Source organism: Boleophthalmus pectinirostris, unplaced genomic scaffold (assembly GCF_026225935.1).
Source record: "Boleophthalmus pectinirostris isolate CB_2022bp ecotype Guang Dong unplaced genomic scaffold, ASM2622593v1 HiC_scaffold_15, whole genome shotgun sequence".
In the NCBI taxonomy this organism is placed as follows: domain Eukaryota; kingdom Metazoa; phylum Chordata; class Actinopteri; order Gobiiformes; family Gobiidae; genus Boleophthalmus; species Boleophthalmus pectinirostris.
In genome coordinates this window covers 22,830,462-22,858,145 of record NW_026571070.1, presented here as the reverse complement: position 1 = coordinate 22,858,145, position 27,684 = coordinate 22,830,462, and the positions used below count along the sequence as shown (strand labels likewise).

The 27,684-nt window shown below is 38.7% G+C and overlaps 1 protein-coding gene across 1 annotated transcript in view; it reads left to right on the top strand.

Annotated features, from left to right (window-relative positions):
* si:ch211-285f17.1 (sickle tail protein) overlaps positions 1 to 27,684 on the top strand; it is a 109,386-nt gene that overhangs the window by 57,806 nt on the left and 23,896 nt on the right. The window contains 1 exon segment of the mRNA XM_055150884.1: positions 2,803 to 3,095. Within this exon segment, the coding sequence (XP_055006859.1) occupies positions 2,803 to 3,095 (293 nt within the window).

Here is a 27,684-nt window from a genome sequence, read left to right as displayed (position 1 = left end):
TAAACATGACTGACCCCTTGTGTGTAATCATTGTCAAAGCTTCCTGCGAAGTTATGACTGCATCGTATAGTATTTTCCACAAGGTACACTTGCATTGAGAATAAGTTTGATGAACATACTTTTATTTACTTTATTCTGTTACTTAATCACCAAAACACAACTGCACTTTGATACTGCTCATCTGCATACCATCCCCACATGCCAGACTATCTAAAGCATAACTGGCAAGTAGCGTATTCTAAACATATCAAATATTGTATACAGTTACATCTATATAGTACATTGTGTGTGACATACAGTATAAATGTCCCCAGGCTATTCTCTGATCTATGTTAGAATGTTGTTTCCTCATCAAAAACATACCTGGAGTTGTGTTTTGTTTCATTCACACATGTTTAGCGTGCGTTTAAACTCCATACACTTTTACTAGAATCATTTGGATCATTGTTTCCCAAAGACTGGATCATAACCCTCAGGTGGGTCGCAAGAGATTTTTTTGGGGTCGCCTGATATGCGACTGATAAGTGTGTTGTGCCCTCCTCCTGCAACCCGCACTGGAACACGCTACAAAAAACGTAGACAATGCCCACCTATCTCATTAGAAATGTTGGCATGTTTTGTATAATATCTAATCTTTTGTAATTATTTTATTGATTATTTTGTTCCAATATTGCTGGTTTAATTGAATGTTGAAAAGAAAAAGAAATGGGCTACATTTAATGTCCAAATAGGCGACTTATGGATCCTTTTATTGTTGGTTCAATTCCTATTTTTTATTGTTTAAAACTTGAGTAATACTAATTGTTCAGAGAGACACGATCACTCAGTCAACTCAGTCAATAAAATATCCTCATTAATGTTCAATAATGGTTAAATCCCCCTTTATTTTGTGATGAACAAATAATGTCTATTGACTTGGATTGCGACGGTTTGTGACTCTTAAAATATGGGTCCCCATTTGGAAAATTTGGGAAACACTTATTTGGATGATTTCAAACCTGGAATTGGCAGGTGTTAATTTTAAAAACTACCGCTTCAATACATCACAACGTAGAACAGAACATTCTGAGCTTTGGAGATGACAGACTAATAACAAAGGATTACTCAACATGTGAAAGTAATAAAACACAACAACATTTTTTGATGAGGTAACAACATTCTAACATGGCTCTCAAGTTACTTTGCATAATATTGAACCTTTATCCAGCTTTCTATGGTAAATAATTATAATGATCTTGACATTTCCTAAAATATTATTCAAATTTCCTCTTAATTGTTTGAAGTATTTTGGGATTACTGTAGTGTGATCCAGGTTGGATTATAGGTCATTTCTGTGGAAGTGGCTTTTGCTCTTGGTTTCTTTTGTGTTGACAGGCTTCTTATTGAGCACCTTAACTACCGTCACTGCCCAAAGACACGCAATTGTTGGATGAAATAGAATCCACATTTGGAGCTGTACCCATAAGGCCCATAGTCGCTGGCTGTCGTGGCGGTTCATTTAGGAAGAAGCAGGGGAGATGAATAAATACAATGTTGTTATATTGCTTGTGGATCCCTTGTTATCTTGTTATCACACTTGTTCTTTGCGGCGCCTCACTCCTGTCATACATTTCAAAAGCAAACGAAGAATTATGTGTTGTTGTTTCTGGCTCACAGCGTGCTTTTAAGCTTTCAAAACACAAAATGAAAAGTCCTATTATATTTTAGCGCACACAAACCCACTTCAAATCCCCTGTTTACGCCGCGTGGGATTGACGTCCTTTATTTTGTACCATTACACAGTGAAAGGTACATATTATAGGTTTGTCTTTTGTGAAGGAAACGGCAGCAGATCGGTCAGACTTTATTGCTCGGTTCCCACTGGCCTGGCTCGGGTCTTCGCCCTCAGACATATTCTCGACTTGATTTCCTGCCTTTTCTATGGAGGTTTCCGAGAGAACAGCTGTTTTACATCTCCACTGTCATCGAATCTTGTGTCTGTCATGTGAAATTTAAGGCTGAATTATAAAACAGCATTAACTTGTCGTATAGCGGGTTGACAGATTCAAGTAGCTTTTTCCGCTTGCTTCTGGGAATTGTCACTAAAATCTTTTATTTGTTTGTCAGTCTCTTCTCTCGCTGTGCAAAAGGTTTTTGTCTAGAAGTTTTTGTACTTTTAACTGTCGAATTGAACCAAGGCGAGTAGTGTCTTGGATAGACTTCATCTACAGATCTTATAACCTCATAAGAAATACGCAAGTTTATATATTGATTTTTAAATGTTCTCAAATTGTAGGATACTGTGCAATTTAATGTGAACCATCAATATGACTTTAAATAAATTATTTTCATGTACATGCTACACAACAGGGATTTTTGTGCATACAATATGTTAAACAATAAATTGTTTAGGTTGGATTATGCAGGAGTCCTGCAATCTCCAAGTGGATTGGTCAGAGGACATGTAGATATATATTATCCTTTAAGCAAATTTTTGCTTTAAGAGCTTCACTTTACTGCCACCTGTTACTCTTTCAGAAAATGACCAAGAAAATGTGAGGCAAAATGTCTGTATTTGAGCATATTTAAGCAGCATTAAACAAAGAAAGACTGAATCATGATATGACGATATCACCAAATTAGATCACAATTAGACTAGATATTGTCCAGCCATATATTTAGTCTTAATGAATGGAGAAAGAGGTCTGTGAGTCCTCTTCAAGATCTCTTTAAGATTTAAAGCCCACAGACACACACTTGAAGCTATGTCATAACATTTGTGGAGTTCAACCCTCCTGACCTATTGTTCTTGTTTTCCCTTAGAGCAAAGCAAGAGCAACCTGAAGGTAACTTCCCTTGACGACAGCGAGCAGGTGAGCCGCAGGCAGCCGTCCCCCAACGGGAGCCACCCATCCAGCAGGGAGCGAGATGCTAAGATCAGCCGGACCCTCCCGCGCAGACACACAGTAGGAGGTGCGCGGGGGTCCAAAGAGATCCTCGCCATGCAGCCGTCCGACATGGACAAGAAGAGGGAGGCCTTCCTGGAGCATCTCAAGCACAAGTACCCCCACCACGCATCAGCCATCATGGGCCACCAGGAGAGGCTACGTGAGCATGTTAGTTCAAAACTTTTATTCTTTTTGCCTATACAGTGTTTTTACTTGAGTACAGACTTTGAGTAATTCATTTCAAATCCATATATAAGAGTGATTTTATTAATGTTTTCCTCCTACTGGGATGAATTACCTGAACATCATATCAAAGAGCCCTTTGGGTACATAGGAAACTGGTTTTAGTTGTGGGATCTGGCAACCCAAAATAAGGCCCTCATTGTTTCTGCTTTCTCACTAGAAAACTGGTTTGAAAACAAAAGCACAAAATGTTATTACAAATAACTTTTTAGTCAAGTAAAATGTTTTTGTAATCAGCAGCATCACTAAAATCAGTGTTTGATTTTGAAAACATTTCTCCACTCCATACACATAGTTTACAAATACACAATATACTATAACTAAGTATATTTTATATATTGGGCTATTTGAAAATACTACATATTATCCAGCCAAGATTACTTATGTAAGTTTGGTTCATCTTTTCAAATTTAACAAAAATGATAAAAAATTTAACACAGAGGACTACATTTAAAAGTGCATAATCTCGTGAACTATCATGGGAGAGTAGTCATTTGGTAAAGTACCTTAAGCTTGGCACTGAAATGCGGTAGTGTGCGCGGATTAAATCATTTGAGCAATCAGCTGATGTGTGCTGCCGACCGCTGGAGGACCATGCAGCTATTCAAGTGCACTTTGGAAGATTAAGTACATACTGCTCTGAATATCCTTACTGTGTGTTTCTAGATGGGCAGAAAACTCTAGAAATTGGATTCTACTCACCCTGATAAACTAATAAACTGCTATACATTAGATTAGCAGATTTGCATAACTTGTTTTGGGGCTGTGAGAGGAAAAAGTGGGAGTGAGAGCTTACTGGGTAACACATGGAAGACACAAATCAACATTAAAGGCCCTATATTACACAAATGTAACTTTTGTGAGCTTTAAAGTGCTATAATGCTTTAAGATGCTATCATTTTGCTACCCCATCCAAAACATACCTGGAGTTGTGTTTTGTTTGATTTGCACATGTTTAAATTGTCCTGGTTTATTAGTCTGTCTACATCTCCAAAGCTCAAAATGTTCTGTTCCACCTCATGATGTCATGATGTGATAGTTTTCACATTAACAACTACCTTTTACCTTTTATTAAGTGGAGATTTTCAATTCCAGGGCTGAAATCATCCAAATGAGGTGTAAAGAGTTTAAAAACAGTATTACTACACAACATCACAAATTGCAACTGGGTGTTTTCTGTTTGAGAGAAGAACTCAGTCTAAATGTGCAGGTTTTGTGCATTAAACCTGTGTGCATGAACGAAAACACAACTTCAGGTATGTTTGCGATGAGGAAACAACTTATAGTGTAATATGTGCAATATAGCATAATATGTAGAAAAAAAAACAAATTTTTTTTAATGACTATTTCTGGAATGCGACATGACATGTGATCAGGGGCTCAGCCAATCAGGGTTCAGTCCAAACTCAAAAGTATACAACTGGTGACTGACAGCCAAAATTAAAGAGGTAATGGAATTCACGTCAGACTAGTCCTCACTCAGAACTCATGCTACACTTTGAAAGCCATGGACGTGGTTTAAATTGATTTCTTGGACTTAACATCACCACAACCAAAGTGCCAGATGCCTTCCCGTAATAGTCCTTTCTATGGAGTGTGTTTGGGGCAACGAGAAGGGAGCTGCACAAGCGGGGTGCGTATTCTCGAGTCTTATGCTATCATCACAACCTTCTATTATTTTTATAGCACTGAATTTCAATACAATTACTGTCAGGTCTGTTTCTTTATTCATTGGCAGAACAATTTGTCAGCATTAAGTTTTATTGTTTCTCTATTTTGGCTCTTTCCTATTTTCTTGCTCAGGTGAAGGCAACCACAAAACTATTTCCTTCTTTCTGCGCTGCAGGTTAAAATCATGGCCCTACCTATAAATCTACTTGTCACTTCCCTCCCACAGTTTGCCTTAAGAGAGAGAAGGAGAGAGAGTGAGGAGCTGAGTCTGTGCTTAGTTACTGTAAAATGTTGTTTTTAACTACTGACAAATAGTGCGTGTATTTCAGTTCATTTCCCTTGGTTGTTTTAGCGCTGATTACAGTGAGTGAATGGATAGTGAACTCAGAGGGGGCATTGCAGCTCACCTTGTCATTGTTTGCTTGCAGTAGGTCAGGGAATGCATTGAGGTAGGGACAAGCAGGGCCTTTGTACCCAAAACAATTGAAGGTAATGGTGAAACTGGCATCTTGCCGCAGGGGAGCTCTGCGCAGATAAACAGACATTGTGCTGAACAGTTTGTATTTTCTCAGATTATGTGTGCAGCTTCCAACATGCAAATTTACCCTTTGACCACACTGGTAATGATCTTTGGGAATATATATATATAGTCAGAATATATCATATAGAATCAATAACCTAACTAACTTAAGATTTGTTTTCATTAGTTTCAAATTGTGGCGTCAGGTCAATGTTGCTGTTTTCTTAACCTGCTTTAGAGTTAAAAATAATAACAATAATAATAAGGAAAAGCTAGTTGTGAAATCGAGGTAGACAGACAGGTAAGGTGGGCCTTGGAGAAACGGGGGTGGAGCCAGAGTTGCCATAGTGACGCGTGATGTCAGCGCCCGAGGGAAAAGGGGTGGAGGGAGTAGGGGGGCAAGTTAACGTGTAGGTGCCTGCGTCTGGGGAGGACTGTGGGAGAGTTGAGCGTGTGTGTACACTGATGCGTGTGAGAGAGAAGGAGAGGCAGAGTGAGAGAGGGAGTGAGAGACACGGCGAGTGCAGCTGCTCCGAGAGGCGAGCGATGGATCAAAAAACCTTCGTCTGCAAACATGAGGCACCGTGCGTAAAGCCTGCACGGGAATACAAATAAACTTTTCCAAGAAAGCAGGACTAACTTCTTAACCGTGCGCTTCTGCTATAAAAAGAGGTAAGATACTTTATACAGCTCGTAATTTCTGAAGAATGCTGGATTATTTGCTCGTGTTTCGCTCTTGTGCCACTTTTACGCGCTCCTATAAAGTTCGCCAAGGAGTTTCTTTACCGCTGCAGTAGGCTACACTTGTCGCGATGTCAGGTGCCTCCAACTTTCCATAGCTGAAATGCAAAACGTGGCATCCGGGCGTATTGTAAAGAAAGTGTTGATACGATCTAGTGCGCTTTTGTTGTTTACGGAGGAAGGCGCCCGTGAGGTGGTGTCACGTAAATCATTCTACAGGTACTATCTATGCGGGCTTCCCAGGTTAATGAGGCACTAAAAGCAAAACAGCATGCTGTAATAATAGACTTGATTTCGTTAAAAGTGCACGGCGCAACTTTTCTGGTGGAGTGTCCGCTATTGTGGATGCTTTTGCTTTGTCTGGAATGCCCCACAGTATGACATTAAACGTATTCATATTGGATTTATTCAGTTATGCATGTTTTTGTGGCTAAATATACCTTGGGAAAACATGCTCATCTCCACAGATTTTACCAGTCACTTGGTGGAGGTGGTGGACCCTTCACTAGAAAAGTTACAATTAAAGTCGTTTCACGTGCACTTTATTGCAAGAAATGCATTATATTCTTTCTCATTTTGGCTAGACTATGATGGGTTACCTGGTTGCTACACAGTCTAAATAAGACTAAATAAGTTGCTATGGATTCAGGGAAATCATTCATGGCATTAAATAAGTTTGATTCTTGCAGGCTGAATTAGCACAAATCCAATATGGAACGTCAAGACCTATGAAACCAGTCATGTTTGATTTATGCAGCAGGTACAGCAGCATAAAGCATGGCCAAAACAACTTTATTGGAGCGTTTCTCATCCAGTCTGCCATAGAGGTGTAATTATTCTGCCTGGGAGAGAAACAGCAGGAGAGCAGCTCACTGTTGCTCGCTTTAATGTAGCACTGAGATTGGACAAAAAAAATGTGTGTCTGTGTGTATGTGTATGTGTGTATGTGTGTGTGTGTGTGTGTGTGGCATACTGGAACGGCAACATAAGTGCTAACAGAGCATGAAGCAGAGGTGAGAAGAAAATGTCCCTGGAGGTTTGGGTTACAAAGAGGAGATTTATCAAGGTCAGGCGGAGGTTGGGAAGATGATCCCACTTTGGTGAAGTGGATGACCTGCTCCGCCCAGCGTGACAGAGCAAAGGTGCATGGCATAGGCTACTAAGGAGATAGCGAAACATACTAGGGAATATAGGCCAAACATGGAATTGTAAAGCAGCCATAAAGGAGTTAATGTTGTGAAATGTATAGATAAGCTTAGAAGTAAGTAAGTTTACTATAGTTCCTGTATTTTTCAAAATGCAATCCTTTAATTCTGACATAATGGTAAACCAGGAATTGTAAAGCTGTTTTTACATTTTTTTATTGCTTCTTTTGTTGTCTATCTTGCCTTCAATTTTCTTTCTGTAAACAGTGCCACACAATACCTTTGAGTTTGGGCTATTTTGACCCTGTAAGATTACTGTAGTCTGAGTTGGAACCTTGTTTACAAGTACTCCTTGACCAGTCTCTTCATTACCCTTTTTGGAGCCATAACAAAGCAGTGAGCAGTTTAATTTCCTCCTGTCCTCTTCAGACCCCGCAAAGTCCTGGATCCCACCCAAGGGAGCTAACGGAGATAACATCCGAGTGTCCCACCCGCCACCCAGCCTCTGCCCAGGGCTTTGACAGGCTCGCACCGGGACGCTTGAGCAATCACACGACACGTCCCCTGTGTGTGTGTGTGTGTGTGTGTGTGGGGTGATGTGTGATGGGGTGAGCCTTCGGGGGGAGTACGGTGGCCTTGTTGGGACAGCTGTCTGCAGTGGTGGACAGACAGAGTAGACAGGTCTGCAGAGCCCCAAGCTGTGATAATCCTCCCAGTGATGAGAGGGCAGATTGTAAACAGTGTTGTAGAGTGGGGGTCAGTGGGTCTATTGGTCCACTAAGTTTAAGTTAAGTTTAAGTTAAGTTTGTGCATTGATTTGAAGTCTGAAAATAGGAATTGTAGAAAAATCAATGAGGAACTTAAGACTAAAGAAAGACCTGTAATGTTGTTTTCTTATCACAAACGTAGACGGAGTTGTGTTTTGTTTCATTCACATGTTTAACGCACAAACCCCGCACATTTAGGAAGTTCTCTCACACAGAAAACACACTTCCACCTTGTGATATCACATGGTAATACAGGAAGTGCACCATAGTATTTTTAAACTCCATACACCTCCATTACAATCATTGATAACTTCAGCCCTGGAATTGCCAGTCTGCTGAAATTAAGGTAAAAGGAGCTGTTAACTTGAAAACTACTGCTTCATGACATCACAAGTTGAAATAGAGCATTTTGAGCTTTGGAGAGTATTAGAGATAACAGCATTATAACGTGGCTTAAAGCTCAGAAGAGTTCATTTTAATTTTTCCAATCCAATCCAGTCCAACTTTATTTGTATAGCACATTTTTATAAACAAGTCAGTTTCCAAAGTGCTTCACATAGCAAAGTAAAACAAAATCAGTAATCGGCAGAATTATGTTCCAACCGTAAGGAAACCAATATAATCAAAAAATAAAATAATCATAGTAAAATCAAAGACACAGAGGACCACACAACTCACGCGGTGTTAAAAGCCAGAGAATAAAACTGGGTCTTAAGATGAGACTTATAACACTCCACTGTGGGGGCTGTTCGGACGTGGAGGGGCAGAGCATTCCAGAGTTTGGGGCCGGCCACAGAGAAGGCCCTGTCCCCCCTGGTTTTAAGTCTTGTTTTAGGCACCACGAGCTGGAACTGGCCCTCAGACCTCAGCGCACATGCAGGGATGTAAATCTGGATGAGGTCCGAGATGTATTATGGGGCCAGTTCATTCAAAGCTTAAAAAAAAAACTATTTTGTGTAATACAGGACCTTTAACAGTTTGTCATTATATGTATATGTGAGTTATTATAATGTCTCTTTGTCAATCCAGGTCCTGACAATGGAAAAATGAGGCACTGCTGGAAGCTTTACAGTCTGTGCAAATATGATGGAGGGAACATAATTAGACTCTTCTTGACTTGGAAACATGTGATTCATCATTCATAATAGCAGCTGTAGCCAGTTCTCACCGTAATCTATTGTGGTAAGAACTTTAGTCATTAGTTTGCCATTAACTGTTTTAGCCTGTTTTTGTTAAGTTGATATTTGCCAGATTTCTTATTTCTTTTCAGACTTTATTCCAAATGTCACCAATTTCAAAGGTTACATTTTTTTTTCTTATAGATCTTTTACAGGCAGGTGGTTCGTTTTGATACAGATTCCACTGCTTTTTTTTTGCTTTGCTGTATATGACAATAAGTGGTCAGCGGAACAAAGTTTGCCAACAAGCACAAGGCAAGGGGACACTTTTGAACCGATGGCATCTCAAATTCTCTGAAGCCGCTCTATGGGGCGGGGATGGCCTTTAGCGGTAAATGTCACCAAGTTTGTTTGGGTTTTTTTTTTTCAAGATTTGGAATTCATTTTTGGGCAACTTCTTACATTGCAAACACATGTACTAGAAGAAAAGGGAAAGCAGTAAATGAACCCTGGTTTCAGATTATATCACAACATTCTACATACATATGAAGGGCCCATATTACGTTATTTTCTCTATACAGATAGACTAATAATGAAGGGTTACTTAAACATATGTGAATGAAACAAAACTCAAGATATGTTTTTAGGAAATAACATGGCATTAAAGCTCACAAGAGTCAATTTTGTGTAATATAGGGCCTTTAATAGAGGGGGCAGTTAAAACTTTATTGTTAGAATGCAGATTTTTGTTGATTTGAGTTCTAGAGTCAAGTCACTAATAGAAATAATGATGTTGCGGCTAGATTTGCGAATTTATCATACCATATAATGACAATCACATTCTAGAAAAGAAAAACTACCAATTACAATATATATGATGAAAAGTGATGTTGGCACTGCTTGCAGCTTTTATATTTGTAATTGGCTATAGTAGTTGCAGCAAGTAATTATAAAGTTTTGGTATGTTTATGGCTTTCACATTAGGTTGCCTGTAACTCTAGAAATTACTTTATTGTCAGTAGAATGTTTTTGTGCTTTTCTTGTTACACTTGAGCTCCGCACATCCAAGGTCAGTCTGATAACACTTGTTCTATGTGCGTCCGCTCCTCCATAAACTCTGGCTGTGATCACTGAGAGGGGGAGAAAGGATGAGAGAGGAGGAGAGAGCAGGAGAGGGGAGGAGAGGGCAGACTGGCTCCTGTTTTGAATCAAATCACTGGTGGTCTGATGGGGCAATGACCTCGAGTAACAAAAGTTGAAAAATACTGTCAAGATTGGATAATGCATGTTCATAAAAGAGCCCAAATAAAACAAGAATTAATCATTGAAAAAGTCAATAACTAAAGACATTACCGGGCAAATAAATATGGAAATTTCTGCACATTTAGTAGTGATTTGATTTTCAGAACCTGAACATTATCATTCGTTACTCCCAGTGCTTTTCATTTGTATTTATTTATGCCACTGTATTGCTGCCAAAATGAAAAAAAATGATGAAATTACTTACCAAAAGTATAGTTTATTGTGCTATTTTCAATTTTTTCCAGATTCACTTGTTAAAGGTGCACTGTGTAACTTTTCCGGTGGAGGGTCCCCCGCCTGCTTGGCTCTATGGTGATAGTACTGTTTTGCCTTGATTATTTCACAGTATGGAACTTGGTAATCACAATGAAGACAGGTTAATGGCCAGATCTATGGAGAAGCAAGCCTGCACATGATAAGAATCCATGTTTTTTACTGTATTTTTGAGCTATAAAACACCTGTAATTGAACAAATGCGACGGAGATAAGAGAATTCCATCTCCATGGAGACAAGCAAATAGCAAACCCTCCAACTCAGAAATGACATAGTGGAACCTTACTCTTGCCCGGTTGATTCTTTAGCTTCACACATGTTACCCATCACAGCTGCCCTCTGACCTACAGGAGCTGGTGCCATTTACCAGCATGTGCCACATCTGCATCCAACTCCGCGCTTAACACAAACATTAACCTAACGATGACCAGGCGTTAACCTTTACGTGACGGGGTGGGGGTTAGGAAAAGGAGGAGGAGGAGAGGACAGTGTGGAGTGGCGCCAATGCCGTAGCTAATCCTCAGGCTGATAATGAGTAAAGCCAGACAGAATTTAACACAGTGTCTCCAATCACAGTAGCGGTGTTACGAATCAGGCAGGCTAATCAGGTCTGAGCTCTTCATCCCACTGTTCTGGAGCATCTCGCAGTGCTTTAGCTATAGAGCTTAAGGAGCAGCCAGTCTTATCGGCCAGCTAGGGTATTGTTCCTCATCTACCGTAACCACACTCTGCAGTCTGTTGTTATGAGAATACTTGAGATTCCTGGTAGATCTGAAAAGAATAGAAGTGAAAAATGCTAAGTTCGAAGTCTGCACCTGTGTAATCCGGTGGGTGTGATAAAATGGTTCATAAAAACTGGTCTTTTACTAGGCTAGGGTAGGGTACTGTAAAGTTTCTCATAAGCAAAATTGAAATTCATTGTTCTAAAGGGACAATAATACTTTTTAGGATCACATATTTTCAGAAAACAAGCATTGTATTTTATTTTAATAAGCTCCTTTGAAGTTTGAGAAGTGAAAATTCTAGGCCTATAGTTAAAATGTATTATAATGTAGTTTTGTATTTTGTACACATTTAAAGTTGAAATATCCTGCCTTAGACTTAGCCAAACTTTTGATCCACAAGGGAAATTATGTGTCCATTTCTATGCCATTGTTCATTAGGAAAAGTAAATAATGAAACTGGCCTGTCTGAATGTTTGTAATGCAGTTTGAAAAAGTTGAAATTTGAACTCTTAGGAACTGCTGTCCAATCTAGCCATAACATTTCAGTGCAAAGAAAATAATTGCATTTTATTTTAGTATATCAAAGATGTTAAAAATCTGACTTTGTAGCCTGCCACTGTAAAATGACGAGCTAATTGGCCGTTTTGCTTGGTAATTTATGTGTGGTTGGCATGTGAACGGCCCACTTTAACTTAATTGTGCTGTTGAAAATGTGCATTGGCGCCCATCCAAAAGGCATGCATTAGATTGTTTAGATATGCCAGGGCCCAGACAGCCGAGCGCTTGGAGGGCCCCTGGATTTCGATGACTGACTGATTAGTGGGTAGCTGAAGTTACAAAGTGCCGTGGAAAGAGGTGTGTTTGATTTGTGTTACTGTACATGCCCAGATCTCAGTTTACTGTATGAAATTGTTATAATTATGGTGGCTAGTCATGACTGGGACTGCTCTGGGTTGAACCACCAGTATACAGTAGTAGGGTGCGTAGGGGGGCCTTATTGAAAGATGGGTCAAATGCAGAGTAGCCTACTGATTTTCCCATGGAGTTCAATCAAGTACACCATAAAGGGACTGTACCTGATTTTCTTCCCATGTATTTGAGCAAATTTGTTTGCATGTTGTCTGCATCTAATTAGAAAGCCTTTTATTATCCAGTTTTTAGGAAATGCATGTTAACATGCTAGTTGTTGTTAGCTTTACAGTCAAAACAAAACTCTACTCCACTCTGCTACAATAGTTTTGAAATGTGCTCCTAAACTCATCATGGTGAATGACTAGTATACATATGTAAATGAGGAATACATCTGGATCAATGCAAACTGTTTAAAATGAAGTAGTTTTGTTATCAGATTTTTAAGGATTTAAAAATGTTAAGGCTTTATAAATCAGATACAGTGTGATTAACCTTTTCCAAATTCTACTTTTTAGTTCACTTCCAAATTCAGTGGAGCACAGACTCCTACTTTCAGGAAATGCAGTGTATTTTTAAATTTCACAATATGTGAATGACTCCAGATTGTTTCATATTACTCTGCAGACTGGATAGAGGGTGTTCTCCTATGTTTTTGTGCATCTTTATTGTGCAAGCCGCCACATGCAGACAGACATCTGGTTTGCACCTCAGGCCAAATGGGATGAATCTAACATCAAAAGAGCAGGCTCAGATTGGGTCGGGATGGTTTCACTGCTGACAGGACCAGCTCCAGGCATCTGGACTTACACTACTTATATTTTGTACTCACCAGATCCAGTTCTATGACTGGGCACTGGAAAACACACAAAAAGAAAGTGCATATAATTTAACTTATTACTAATGACTAGTTTTGGTGTAATAGAATTCAGTATACTTTAAACGTCAAAATGTAGCTATGATGTGTAACTTATTTGGTGCATGGTTCACTACTTGCTGGTACTTTTGAACAGTATGGCTCTAAACTGATCTATCTCCATGGAGACAAGCAGGTGACCCACCAGAACAAGTTACAGGTCAGATCTGTGGACAGGAAGCCTTAACTAACAGTAAGAGTGCACTTCTTAGCAATAGAAATACATGTAATTGAATAAATGCAAAAGAAGGCAAATGCCAAATTGTGGAACATTTCAGGCAAACTAATTACATCTCCATGGAAACAAGCTGGATGCAGACCCCCCACTTTAAGTGTTATGTATTGCAACTTTTTTTTTTTTTTACAAAGTTTTTAGTAATTTCTTCTGTTATAAGTATAACAAAATATACAGGCCCACATCCTGTTCCATTAAAATCGGTTTGGTTTTGAGTTCTCCACTGACTGTTAAGCCGAACTATGAGTAACTGGATTTTTGTTACGTGATTCCTATGTGGGCTGTGTGAGGTGAATAAACTTTAAGGCTTAAACTTGGCCCAAATCCAGTTTCATTTCAACTGCTTGATTACATTTCCAAAGAATACGTTTCTTCTACTTAACCAGATGACACGCGCGATGATACACACATTGAAAATGGGTATACATTAGCAAAGCATGTACTAGACTAGAGGCAGAGGCCGCTAAGGTGTTTCTATAAATTTGACATCTTGACAGAAGTGGAGCAAGTCTGTCACACCACTGCTTTTTTTTTTTTTTTTTTTGCTGCTGTAATCTATTCCAACTGTTACACATATCACCTGGCAACCATGTAAACAACAAAAGTAAAGATTTAGCCAGTCTAGCCATCTTCAGTGGGCCCAGGCTGTTGTTTGTTGACAGTGGAGAGTGGTTAACTTATCACATATGTGCCGGCTGAGTCATTTTGTGTTAGTCTGTGAATATTGAGGACATGTGGGAGAAATACTGTACTTCCTGTTTTGGTTTTCCGGAAGGTCACGCAGGGGTCACGTACGATTCAAGTGGTTAGAAGAGGATATGGCATACCACTAAGTCTGAGGGAGAGACAAAACAATAGACAAAGCTACATAATTTAAGTTGTAATGTTCTTGTCAGTAAATTTGGTTGACATGACAGCTGCAGTATATTTAGTGTAATGGTATGAGGCAGAAAGACATGTTTATTGTGTTTAGTAGACGTGGGTCCTATATACACCAGCAAAACATAATGGAAACTACATGGTAAAGTGAGTGACTAACTTTATTTTTGCATGTCAGGAAGCTATATACTACCAGTCAAAAGTTTGGACACACCCTTTTATTCAGTTTTTTAAATTTATTTATTTTTAATTTTTTTAAAACTACTTTCACTTTTGCATTTAGCTACATAGAAGACATTAAATGTATGAAGCAAAATATATGGAATTATTACATTACTGGTCAAAAGTTTTTTACTGTTTACTGTTGACCAAGATGGATTCTACATTTTTGATTCATGAAAGTATCCACCTTTGGCAGATATAACAGCTGAACACACTCCTGGCATTCTGTTTACAATAGAAATCAAATATTCTTCAGAAAGTTCTTCACAAGTCTGTTACAAAAGTTCCCATAAATGTATGGCACTTGTAGGTTGCTTGGCTTTCACTCTTCTGTCCAGTTCATCCCAAACCATCTCGATGGGGTTTTTTATCTTTTTTTTTTTACCTCTGACTTTTCAGTACCTACCTTTGTACCATTTCAAGCTATTTATTGAACTTTCACAACTTGAATTGCAATAAATAACTGGGAAAATTAAGGTGTTCTAAAACTTTTGACTGGTAGTGTATGTAGTAAAAGAAAAACAACAGTGCATATGGTGTATATTTTGAGGATTTTAATATAAAGTATAAAGTGAAGTCTTTACTATATAATTTCATATATCTTACTTAATATATCTGATGTCTTCTGTTTGTATATAAAATGTAGAAAGTAAAAATAAAGGAAAGCAAACACTGAAGGAGATGGTGTGTCCAAACTTTTGGCTGGTAGTGTAGTTGGAGCGATGTTAGAGTCATCTTAAAAGGTTTTATGCCTGTTTTCAGCTCTAGTCTGTGTCACTGGGCAAGACACTGCACACACTTGAATGATATGAATATGGTATGTAAGTATTTCATAGCAGTGTAGCATTTGGATTTGAGCATCTTCAAAACAGCTTCTTTCTGCAGAAGCATTTGAACAACGAAGTGACGACTTACCTACAAATAATTCTTATAGGTGGTCATTTTGTTTTGCCAGATCATCGTAACCTTATTCTTGATTATTGTCTGCGTGCTTCACAGTGCAAGTCTCCTCTGGGAGGCTGGGTGTAATAAATCTCAAAGACACATTGGAGGAGTGCGCGTGTCTCCTGGTGCTTTTTTAATTAGCCATGAAAAGCAATGCCATTATCAGACTGGTGTCAAGAGGCTAAGGGAAACATGCCACAATGTGAAATTTATAGCCACGGCCATAACATCCAAATTAGTCAATACTAAATTTGTGTCTCTTACAGTTTTAATTTTTCATGAAGTCACAACTCATTTTCGCCTCACAGCAGGCTCTTAATGTCTATGTGCATAACTTCATAGTCCCAAATTAGAACGGAGCTGTCCAATATTTCAGGCTGGGGTTAACATATTTGAAGATAGACGGTATTTAAATGAAGATGTGTGGAATGAATGGGCTCTAAAGACACTAAGAGATGAACAATATCGGTATTCATTACACACAGAGACACATAGATAGACGTACCAATAGACTTCCATTGAAACCAGTTCTTTGCTTCTTTCTTTGACACTCACTATGTAAATTCACATTGCGCTAAAATCCAGATTGATCTGAGATGATGGAATCCAGGGATGAGCAGGATATTACAAAGTCAAGATAATTATGTGATTTGAATGGAGACTCGTGATTGTTTCTTTGCAATGAGATAACATTTGTGGTGAATTTTTTTGATTCATTGATGTTTTATGTGTTGGAAGATTACACTAGACTTCTGTTTTGGCTGTAATTTAAGAGTTTTCACCACAGATATATTCAATATTTTAATTTTGCATATCTCTAAAACTACTATTTCAATTATTATTTTGTTGATATATCGCTCATCTCTTCTGCAGAGGCCATAACCCAGTTCTCAGGCCCAGTTGGTAGATGCAGAGAGCTGTATAAAGCCTTTTGTTGTTGTTGATAAAGTGAAATTAAAAGGGCAAGTCTGGACACATAGTAGCTCTCAGGCTCTGTCAGCACATAGTTTGCATGTATTTGTTTGGTGAGAAAGACAGAGTGAGAGAGATGGAGAGAGAGAGGAGAGAAAGAGAGAGGGGGCTGGGTTAGGAGGACTTACCGTGCAAGCAAAGGTGTGTTGATGATTGTATGTGGGAATGGTAAATGATCTGCAGTCGCGGTGTAGGCCTGGACCTGCAGTGTGACGTAACCTGACTCCGTACTGCATACTTAAAACCATATCAATGGATAGAGTCAATAAACATATTATGGCTAGTACTAAGATCATTTAAAACTTAAAAGCAGATATAGTTTTCTACACATACATATAATAGGGAATCATTTTGCTTTTTGTAAATTTGTGTAAATGTCAGGGATGTAACAATAACCGAAATATCGTGATGTCGTATCGTCAAAGTTCTCAAATAACATCATGGGCCATTACAATATATTGAATTACATGTCTCTTTCTTAAATTAAGAGTTATGGCAGTAGCTAAAAAAAAGACAGAGGGAACTACATAGACCATGATCCTTTGTTCCATTTCAGTGTAGACTACAAGAAGAAAATATTGTACAGAGATCTGGATATTGTTTACATCCCTAATCATGAGCCTCGCCACCATATTGTGAGCAATAAATATCTTACCGTGAGTTTCGTACCGTGACGATATCGTATTGTGAGACTTGGATATTGTTACACCCCTAGTAAATATGGGTTCGGCAGTTTTGCAGTATCAGTATATTTAAAGGTGCTCTGCTGAACTTTTTTGGTGGAGGCTCTGTCACCTGCTTGTTTGTGAAGTTGTTGCTATGGCTGGAATGTTCCACAGTATGGCATCCAACTTTTCTGTGTCCATGGAGACAAGCAGGTTACTGGTCAAATCTGGAGAAGCATCTCAGCTCACAGTAAGAATACATATTTTTCTTGAACTATAAACAAACAAAAAACTTTAAAGCAAGATCGAAACATCCAATGCCAAGCTCTGGAACATTTCAGGCAAAGCAATAACATCACCATGGAGACAAGCACATAGCAGACCTTCCATTAGAAATGTTACATAGTGCACCAATAATTAGCTTACATTTAGTTTGATTATGCTGCCCTAACCTGTCTGTTAGTCTGTTAAACGTTTTGTGTGAAACTAGCCATGCTGACTGCTGCGGTTTTGATATCTCTCAAAGGTCCCACAGGTGTCAACTGCAGCCAGCGCCTTGGGCAGGACTGATACTGAATCAAATTGGACACAGGGATTAGCCTATTAGATAAGATCTTTTACAAAGAGACTGAAGATTTTACTACCTCTTTAAGGATTGAATTTTTGCATTCAAAAGTCTTTGGGCATTGAGATTTCTGCAGATGCCTGTCTCCTTCTGACTTTCCCCTGTGTCAGCCTAATTGTGTGTTGAGTGTGTTTTGGATAGCTGGAGTGTGTGTGCTGGCTGTTGTGGTGGTGGTGTGGTGAGGGGGGCATCCGCTGGGAGGTGGGGAGCCTGTAGGGGAAGCGTGCCGGACACAGCTTTAACCGAGCAAGTGTGAGAAGCACTGAAATAACACAGGAGGGAAAGACATTGTTTCCTTTCGACCAGGGAGTTTCCAGTGTCCAAAACTCAAGGCTATAGGCTACAGCTGCTGCTCCAGAATGGTAACTATTGGAATTTAAGCATTTAGATCGCTTCAAAGTTGGGCTGCATAATTTTACAATTGTGTTAGATTTATAATATATGTTTAAAAGTAGGATTCAGGTCATCGTGCACATTGTTAAAAAGTCCAGGAGTGTTATTATTTGAGAGAAGATTGACATATACAAGAATCCCATGCATTTGAGAACCTGTCTGTAGAGGTCTAAACTACAGGTAAAACAAGATTATTATGTAAAAAGAATAAAAGAATATTTTGTTCCGGACATTCTATTATCCAAATAACTATGCCTATGTAACTTGTGCCAACTGAAATTGCAAGTTTTGATTCAATTTTGATATACGTATTGTGCAGCCTTATACTTTAAAGTACGTGCTATAATATCTACAGTACTGAAAATTACAGTTTTGACAGTTTGTAAGCAAAATGATTAGCAAGTATGGTTCTTCAAAATTGAGCAAAACTTGATAGAAAAGAACAGAATGTGCGTGTAATGTTCCACACAATGGTTTCATTGCTGCACTTTTGTGGTCATTTTAGTCTATTCACTTTTTGTGCCATGCTTGAACATGAACCAAGACTACAAGATTACAAAAATATGATAGTTGTATTATAGTGATCGAGAGAATCCTCAAAAATTCCAAGACTCTTTATTGTATCCTGGTGGAGATTGACTTTTATGTAAATGGTGTTATGTCTGAATCTGCATATGCATCAGTGGAGCGTCTGCGTTGTTGAAATGTCAAAGTGGCGGAACAGATAGCCATCTTGCCTCCTCTCAGCGCAGGGTCAACAGTCTGGCTATTGTTTTCTATGGTGATTTTACACACTTCATTTGCAGCTTAAGTAACATATGTGCCTGGTTTGAAGCTCAAAGTTAAATCTAATATTCATCAAATGGTGTCATGCTATCAGATTTTTGAATAGGTTACACAACTGAACAGTTGGATGCGGAATATAATGCAAATATATCGCAAATTTGGATATAATAAAAGATTGAAAAATATAATGTCACAGTTGGAGTGACAGAAATGTACTTTGTAGTCTTATGCTTTAAAGGTTCACTGCTTAACATCTATTTTAAAGGGTCCACCACCTGTTTGTTGTCATGGAAATGTTATTGCTTTGTCTAGAATGTTCCATAGTATAGATTAAACCTATATATAACGAGGAAGACGAGGTTACAGCATTACGCTACATTACAATTCAGATCTGTGGAGAGACATTATTATATTTTTGAGCAATTGAAACACCTTGGATGAATAAATGCTAGAAGGAAATGTTTAATGTCATACCATGGAACATTACAGGGAAAGCAATAACATAGAGACAAGTAAGTAGCGGACTCTCAAAAAAGTTGCTCAGTGCACCTATAAATGAATTTATGTTTACCAAAAAAGTGGATCAAAATGGAAATTATTTGATTGAAATGATCACTAGCTTGATTTTTTTTATTATTATTTTTTTTTAAATTTTAGGTCATATTCTTTGTATTCAAGAGAATTTCAGTCTAACCAGATGTTGCCAAGTCTGCATTGCAATTTCCATCATTTCAGCATTCTACATATAGTACAACTGTTATGGACCTCTGTTGTTGTTTTTGCAGCGTCATCTTCTTTTAACACACCAATTAACACACTCGTCCATCTCCCCAAAGGTCATCTGGGGATTTGGATGGCAGGATTACAGGAGGAATGCATGGTCGGAGGGAGGGAGCGAGGGATGAGAGAGCAATGAATGGGAATGGATGACGAGGGGATTTCGTTATAATGTCATTACGGTTAGGGGAGACAAAGGCTGCTGGTGTGTGGACAGACAGCATACGGATGGGCCTTTTGATTGACAGGGCTTTAATATTGTGCTGAAGTGCAGAGTGGGCTGGAACAGGTGTTTTGGATGAAAATGGGGCAGGGAGAAGCCATCAAAACACATCTGCTGTCCAGGAAGGTGAAAACATGTGGTTTGGGTAATAGACAGAGGGGAGACAGGCCATAAATATGGTAAATTGGAAAATGTTTCTTATGCAGTATATTTTTGTGTTCGTTGAAAACCAGAACCATTTCATTTGTTTTTTTTTAAATTGTACTGTTTTGTGTTTGATGCTTTTTTGCTTAACACTGTTGGAAGATTTTGTATAAATATGATATGTCAAGCATTTATGTGCTATGGTTTTATTTATGTTAAGCAAAATTGACTCTTGTGAGCTTTCAGCCATGTTATAACATTGTTATTTCATCAAAAACATACCCGATGTTGTGTTTTGTTTTCACACATGTATGGGTAATCCTTTATGTCTACATTTCCATAGCTCATAATACTCTGTTCCACCTTAGGATGTCATGAAGCAGTAGTTTTCATGTTAGCAGCTACTTTTTACTTTTAGTTTAATAGAGATAGGCAATTACAGGTCTGAAATGATCCAAATGATTCTAATGAAAGTGCATGGACTTTAAAAACACAGTGGAGCACTTCCTGTATTACCACGTGACAAGGTGGGACAGCGCAATATGGTCCCTTTAATTTCATAAATATAGACAAGACACACTTTTATTCTGTGCCATTTTACATAACAAAAAGTAATCCTCCAAAGTTGCCTGTAAACCTGACGATTTGAAAAGCCCCGAGCTCATCATCGAGAGTATGAAACTCCTGTAATTTGAATTCTATTTATTACCCAGCCTATTTTGTGTGTATTTGTATTTACATTTTAAACATTCCAATAAAAAGCAATTGTTACGGAAATGGAAGGTGAAATAAATATTTGTAGAAGAACAAATATGTGCCTCTTGCCCCTCCTCAAATGCACTTTAGAAAGAATGTTGCATTAACTTGATACTTGCAACAATCACAATTTGGCTCTGACTTTTTTGGAGCTGTTTATTATGTCTGGCTTTTGGATCCGTGTGTTGCGATGGTGCTGTAAAAATGGTCCTTCATTTTCCGGCCTTATTTGAAATGTTCATCAGCATTGGCAGGGACTTAAAGGGTTAACAAGCCCCTTAGCTCTCTTCTTGTATATGTGTGTTTGCCATCCAGATACAGGCAGGTAATTACAGTGAGCTCCATACTTTCTCTCCCCAGGGCTCAGCTGACCAAATTAGCATCTTAAGTGGAAAGCTGTGCTCACATCAGTAAAAGTTTGTGTTTAAAACCACACAGGCCTCCATCCCCTTCACTAAAATGTTTACATTCTTATATGTCTAGCGTTGACAATATAGGCATGGCAAGCAGGGGAACAGGTTTGTCTAGTTGGCTGCTCAAGCGCTGACTCAAAACGTGGACAAAAGTATTAGCAATGTTTGTTAGTGAGTTTTGCTAGTTGCCAGAGTGAAAAATAATGCTGTATGTATTATGATCAGTTATTTAAAAGTACGCTATGTAACTTTTCCTGGGTCTGCCACCTGTTTGTTTCTATGGAGATGCCAATTTCCTTAGAATGTTATTTAGCATAAAGGTCTTATATTACACAAAACTGACTCTTGTGAGCTTTTTTATGTAAAAAATGTTGTTACCTCCTCAAAAACATACCCACATTTGTGTTTTAACACATCCACACATTTGAGTAACCCTTGATTATTAGTCTACATCTCAGTCTCTCTGTTCCACTTTGTGATGTCATGAAGCAGTAGTTTTCATGTTAACAGCAACCCAAAACATGCTACATAGGTCTCCAGGAAGAACAGTTGATAGCTAAGGTCAATTAAATACAATCAATCAATGAACCTGCCCAGGGACTACAGGTGGAAAGTAGCACTGAAGCTACAACCTGGTACAATGTATCTCTCCTTTTAAGGTTAATGTAAACTGTGCACTGTCCCTGTCTCGTTAAATAAATAAAATAAATAAATACCTTTTACCTTCAGTTCAATAGATGTAGGCAATTCCAGGTCTGAAAATATCCAAATGATTCTAATAAATGTGCATGGAGTTTAAAAATACAGTGGAGCACTTCCTGTTTTACCACGACATCACAAGGTGGAACAGTGTTTTTTGTCTAAGAGAAGAAATCATCTTAAATATGCAGAGATTATGTGTTATCAAAAAAGACAACTCCAGGTATGTTTGTGATGAGGAAACAACATTATAACAGATCAGAAAACAATGTAATATGGGCCCTTTAAATCTCTCTTCAAGCAGTTAACGGCACTAAGCCAAGTCATGGGTCAGATCTGTGCAGAGGCGATTCCGCTCACTGTAAAAATGCAGATGAATTATCCCCTACCAGGAACGTTACACAGTGCATCTTTAATGTGTGAAAAAATCTATGCTGACGCCCCTTACAATCACCACCAATATTAACGTAAATAGACTGTAGGTGGATGAAGAGTCTTGCCCATGGGCACAATGACACTGCTTAGCTGGAATTGAACCACTAATATTTGTCTTCGTACATATTCTTACCAGCCTCCCTAAGATGTATAGCCGTATTATGAAACATACAGTATATTGTAACCTTTTTCTTTTGCTCACCCCAATTGTTGCATCACAGCCTTGATTGCAGATATGTGGAGCTTTTAAGGTAAAACTAGCCCATGTAAAGTCATGATTATGCTGATTACATAAAAGGTACAGTAGCCTTCAATCAGTGTTCTTTGTGTGGGCAGGTAGCAGGTGTGGTAGCAGTTTTCAAAGGGGCTGTGTGTCTCTGCTTTGAGTCTCCGTGAGTGACCCAGCAGGCCTCTGATGGGAGCGTCATTATTCTTAACAATTGTAATTTGGTTTAATCGGCCCATCTCGGCTTTGCACGTCTGGCTGTCTGTCAGGAGCTGAGACAGAGCTACGTAAGGCCTTCCTGATGTAACAGTGATTTCTGTGCTGTCAAATCAAGCAGCAGACTCCTTTTGGATGGAAAAGGCTGTTTAATATTCAAAGTTATATAAGCCTGACATAATGTACCTCGTTGCAAACAATCCAAGCATATGAGGTATGCATAAGACATGACTAGAGTTAAATATGAGGGGCACTAACTTTTCTGGTTGTCTGCTTGTCTCCATGGAGATGTGATTGCTTTTGCCTAGAATATTCCAGAGCTTAGTATTAAACTTGCATTTATTCAGTTAAAGGGCTTTTAATTGTTAAAAGAACTAAAAAACTGCTCCACAGATCGTGTGAAACTTGTAAGCCTGGTAGCATCACATGTAGAAAAGTGAAATAGTATAGTTTGCAATCATTGCGTGAAATAGGCCGAATGATCATACCTTCTCAAAAGTCACAAAAAATGTTGTTGTGTTCTTCACCCACATTGCCTAGTATGAAAGTGGCGTGTGAGTGATGGTGGTGGTCGGAGGGGGCGATGGCACAGATTGGCAGCCACACTTCCTTCAATGTGCCCCAGGGCAGCTGTGGCTACTATGGTAGCTTACCACCGCCGGGTGAATGAATAATGATCTGTAAATCATCTTTGTGACATATGTCTATGAAAGAGATATATAAATTTAAAAAACCTTACTTATTGGTCAGTATAGTCTAGTTTACAGTGGTGATGTTTCTGATCTTAAAGGTTCACTATGTAACCTTTTTGGTGGTGTAGTGGCTCCTTGTCTGCTGTAGTGTCGAATATTCAGGCAATAAGAAGCTGGAGTTGGCACACCAAACAATAAAGATGCATAGTAGAATAACATCGAAATACTGTAGACTTTATTGCAAGAGACAAAACTCTTCCAACTTAATCCAACTCAATCCTTTTGTAACCTTTTTTGCTATAGAATATCCCGTGAATATGATTCTGCATCAACATCCTTCTATGTTTCTGCACAATATATAAGATCAGATGAAAATCAGATGCTATTTATAAAGTGTAAATTACATTTGCTCTCTGTGCCTTCCCCAAACACACAGCTGAGCCTGTTCCTAAAGACACTGCTGCGTTGTTGGAGCGCTCACTGTTTTCAGGATGTCCTGAGCTGAAGCTAAGATTTGCTGGAACAATAGTGTGACTCACCCATGCACGCAACCAGTCTCTCGTTATACACCGAGCCTTTCAAAGCAAAACAAACCAAACTAGCACAAATTTCTTTTCACTATTAATTTTTCTTACATTTTTACAATATTGTGTCTAGACTCCTTTTATTTTAAATATTTGTGATTTTATGTAAGAATTTATCTCCCTGGCACTTCGAAAATAGTTCTTGTGGTGCATAACTTGTCATAATTTTGCATATAAGTGAGTGGCGGTCTCTGGGCAGCACATCGATCAAAGCTGTCACAGCGAATGGTGTACAAAAGCAGACAGGCTCTGAGTGGCAGGTCGTCTTGTTGGACTGAAGTGAGAGAAATGCCCGGGGAGGAATTCACTGTTGAAGTCTAGGTGTGACTCTGCAGCCGCTCTGCGCTTTGGTCTGCGGTTTCAGACCTGCAGCCCAAACAAGGAAGTGGTTGGTTAGAGACAGGAAGTAATGGGGCAAGTCAATATAAAACAGAATTCAGTGTTTAACCACCAATAGATGAATGAAGAATAGGAAGTAGTAAGTAGTAAAGAGCTGACCTGATTCTGCGGCTGTGACCTTTTGGGGAGCACCATATTGTCACATGTGAAATAGTGAAAGTGTTAAAAATTAATGAGGCTTTTTACAACATGTGCTTAAATGGCCTGTTGGCATTTTATCTGCTATTATATAATTTAATGCGCACTTCTCTCCTGTAACAATCAGAAGTTAGCATACTATTGTAATATTTATGTTTTACTTTATGTATCACTTTATAAAAAATTAGGTCAATTAAAATGTAAAATTGTGAGCTATTGCAATAATTATTAACCAAGAAGTCTGACTTGACATTTAGTTAGCCACTTAATTGTTTAGAAATGATCAATCATTATGTGAAAAAGGTAGTCACAATTTCACTCTTCACTCATACTGTAGATAATATATTTGCAAAGGGAAGCGGAATAAAAAAAAAAATAAAAACGTAACCTTCACATTTTCCATGGAGACAGATACATTTTATGCCACATTGTGGAATATTATAGCCAAAGGAAAAACATTTTAATTGAACTGGCTATAAAGTAGCGCACACTGTGGCTTTAAAAAGACAACCAATACAAACACACTTTTTGCCAACACGCTGCTAAACATGGCAGCTTCATAGGAAACTCAATAACCCTTTATTTTTCACGCCTTCTTTGTTCACACTTGTCTTGTTTGAACGTGTTGACAAAGCTTTAGGCCTGTTTACTATCCTTCTTAAGCCCCGCCCCCTTACTTTGTTATTGTCACTGTATTGTCTTAACAGCCTACTCTGTGACACCATCTCCAGTGAGTGACTGAAGAAGTCCATTTGATTAACACACTGCACCTTATGTTGTGTGTCCTGACCCCCTTACCTACTCATAAATCATTCACTTGGGGCTCAGTTTCCCAATGTGGCCGATGGTTTCAGGTGACACACCAACTCCAGGTGACCTACAAGGACAACTATTATCCAGCGCAATGTATTCGTGTAGTTTTAATCCTTTGATACTGCAACCTAAGTGTATTTTAATGTAGAATTACGCTTACCTCAGCATTTAGGGATGCTGTGTCAGGCATCGAGGTGCTCCTCTTCCCTGAGTCTATCACATGGTTGAGATGATATGGGGTCAAAAATAGTGTTGCATTTAATTTGTGGTTTAGAATTTTGTTAAATTAATACGATTTGTCTGAGTTTTGGTTAAACAATATCTTTCTCTACATGGAAGAAATAAGTTGTGTTGCAGTTGTATATCACTGTCCATTAAACTTGTATAACATATTGAATATCCATGGGTTTCAGATAGGACCGTTGCTATAGTGATTGACAGCTATAAGTGAATTTACTTAGCATAGCAAAAGGCCTACATTATCTTGATCATTATCACAACATCAGTCATTTCATGGTGCTTCACAAAGTGTTTTGATTTCCACATAGATGTATTGTGATATTTGAAAACAGAACAGTGTAAAATCCACAAGTAATTCTCTCTCTTTGGCCCCAACCTGATCCCAATCCAAACACACACATGTTGACCACCTGGCCATCCTTGCACCTCTCCTCTCTCCATATGTTTGTGCTGCTGTTGACCTGTTGCCGTGGTAACTCTGTTTAGTGAGATGTCCATTTCTCTTTTACCACGGTGCCCCCCTGCTGGCCATCCTCAGACATTTTTCTTTTCTCCTCTCTTCTTTCCCTCTTCAGTGTTGGCAGCACATGCTCTCAGCTCTCCACTCTGAACTTGACATTCAGTGCTACCTGATGAGAATCCAACTGCCTCGCAAAGTTAGTTGTTTGGTTCATTTATCTTTTCTGCATCCTGCAACTCTGTTTGGAAGAGTGTGGTTGTTTTGAAACTAACATTGCTCTTGTTTGACCTAATTCTATGTCCATATACTTGCCACTTATCGGAATAAAAAAATGAATAAAACTGACAAATGCTCAAACATTCAAGGCTATTTTTTTCTTATTTATTATCATTCTTCGCACAATAAAATGATGATAGAAAATAGCATGTGTATATAGCAATATTCAAAAGCCAAGATTAGCCTGTTTGGTTATGTAAACATGTAAAAAAATAGATGACATTATGACATTAACATTGGCTCAGTTTACTCCTTCTTTTCAACATTTAGCTTTGTGTTTCCAGTTTTATTTTAGTGCGCACAATAATAACTCCACAATAACTTCACCGTGACCCTCTTGGCGTTCTGTATATAACCCTGTAGACCTGCTCTTGTGTATGGGTCTCCATTTAAGGCGCTGCACTTGTTCAAAGGAGCCGTTTCATAATAGGCCCAGTGTTGGCTGACCCTGAGTCTGGTTGTCCCACTTTGTCCCCCTGGTTCAGATCACCTTACAGCAGAGCCATAGGAGTCCACTGGGGTGTAGCCATTGTTCCAGAGCAGTTACGGAGCCCATGGAGTGGATCTGATTACCGGACATGGGCCTTATCCTGAACTTGTGATGACACACTTCGTGGTCCGTAATCAGCGCTTTATACTGTTTGTGTTGAACCTGCTTTGTAAGTCCGGCTTTCATCTTTTGTAGTTTGTTATCGGAAGGTTTGGACAAGAACTCTCACTTAACTTTGAGGCATGCTGGCCAAAATAGCAACAGGGTTTTGCAAATGCATTTTGGTGAGCGCATGAGAACGGTGTGGGTTGTGGCGGTGCTAAATGCAAGCTGTATTGTGTTGTTTTGTCAAGCATGAACAAATGTGTGACTCATGGTATTTTCTGACTCTTAAAATATACTTGCTGTCAACACTTGATGGAATATTTTTACAAAGAGTGACAAAGACATCATCGAAGTTCAGTTTTGTCACTTTCCGAGTACTGCATTAGTAATTGAGGGGAAATACATTAATGCATACTATTGTACAAAGTGACAATATATGTATAATGTCCTTCTTCTTGCACTCGAGCTAGAGAATATAGTATTTCATTATTGCAATGAAGTGTTTTTGTTCTGAATGGATCTGACTGATCGCACTAACTTTTGCATATCAAAGCAAGAGTAAAACCCATATTAGCATAGCTAGCATTTGTTTGTGATGGTCCATTTGGTCTGACTTTT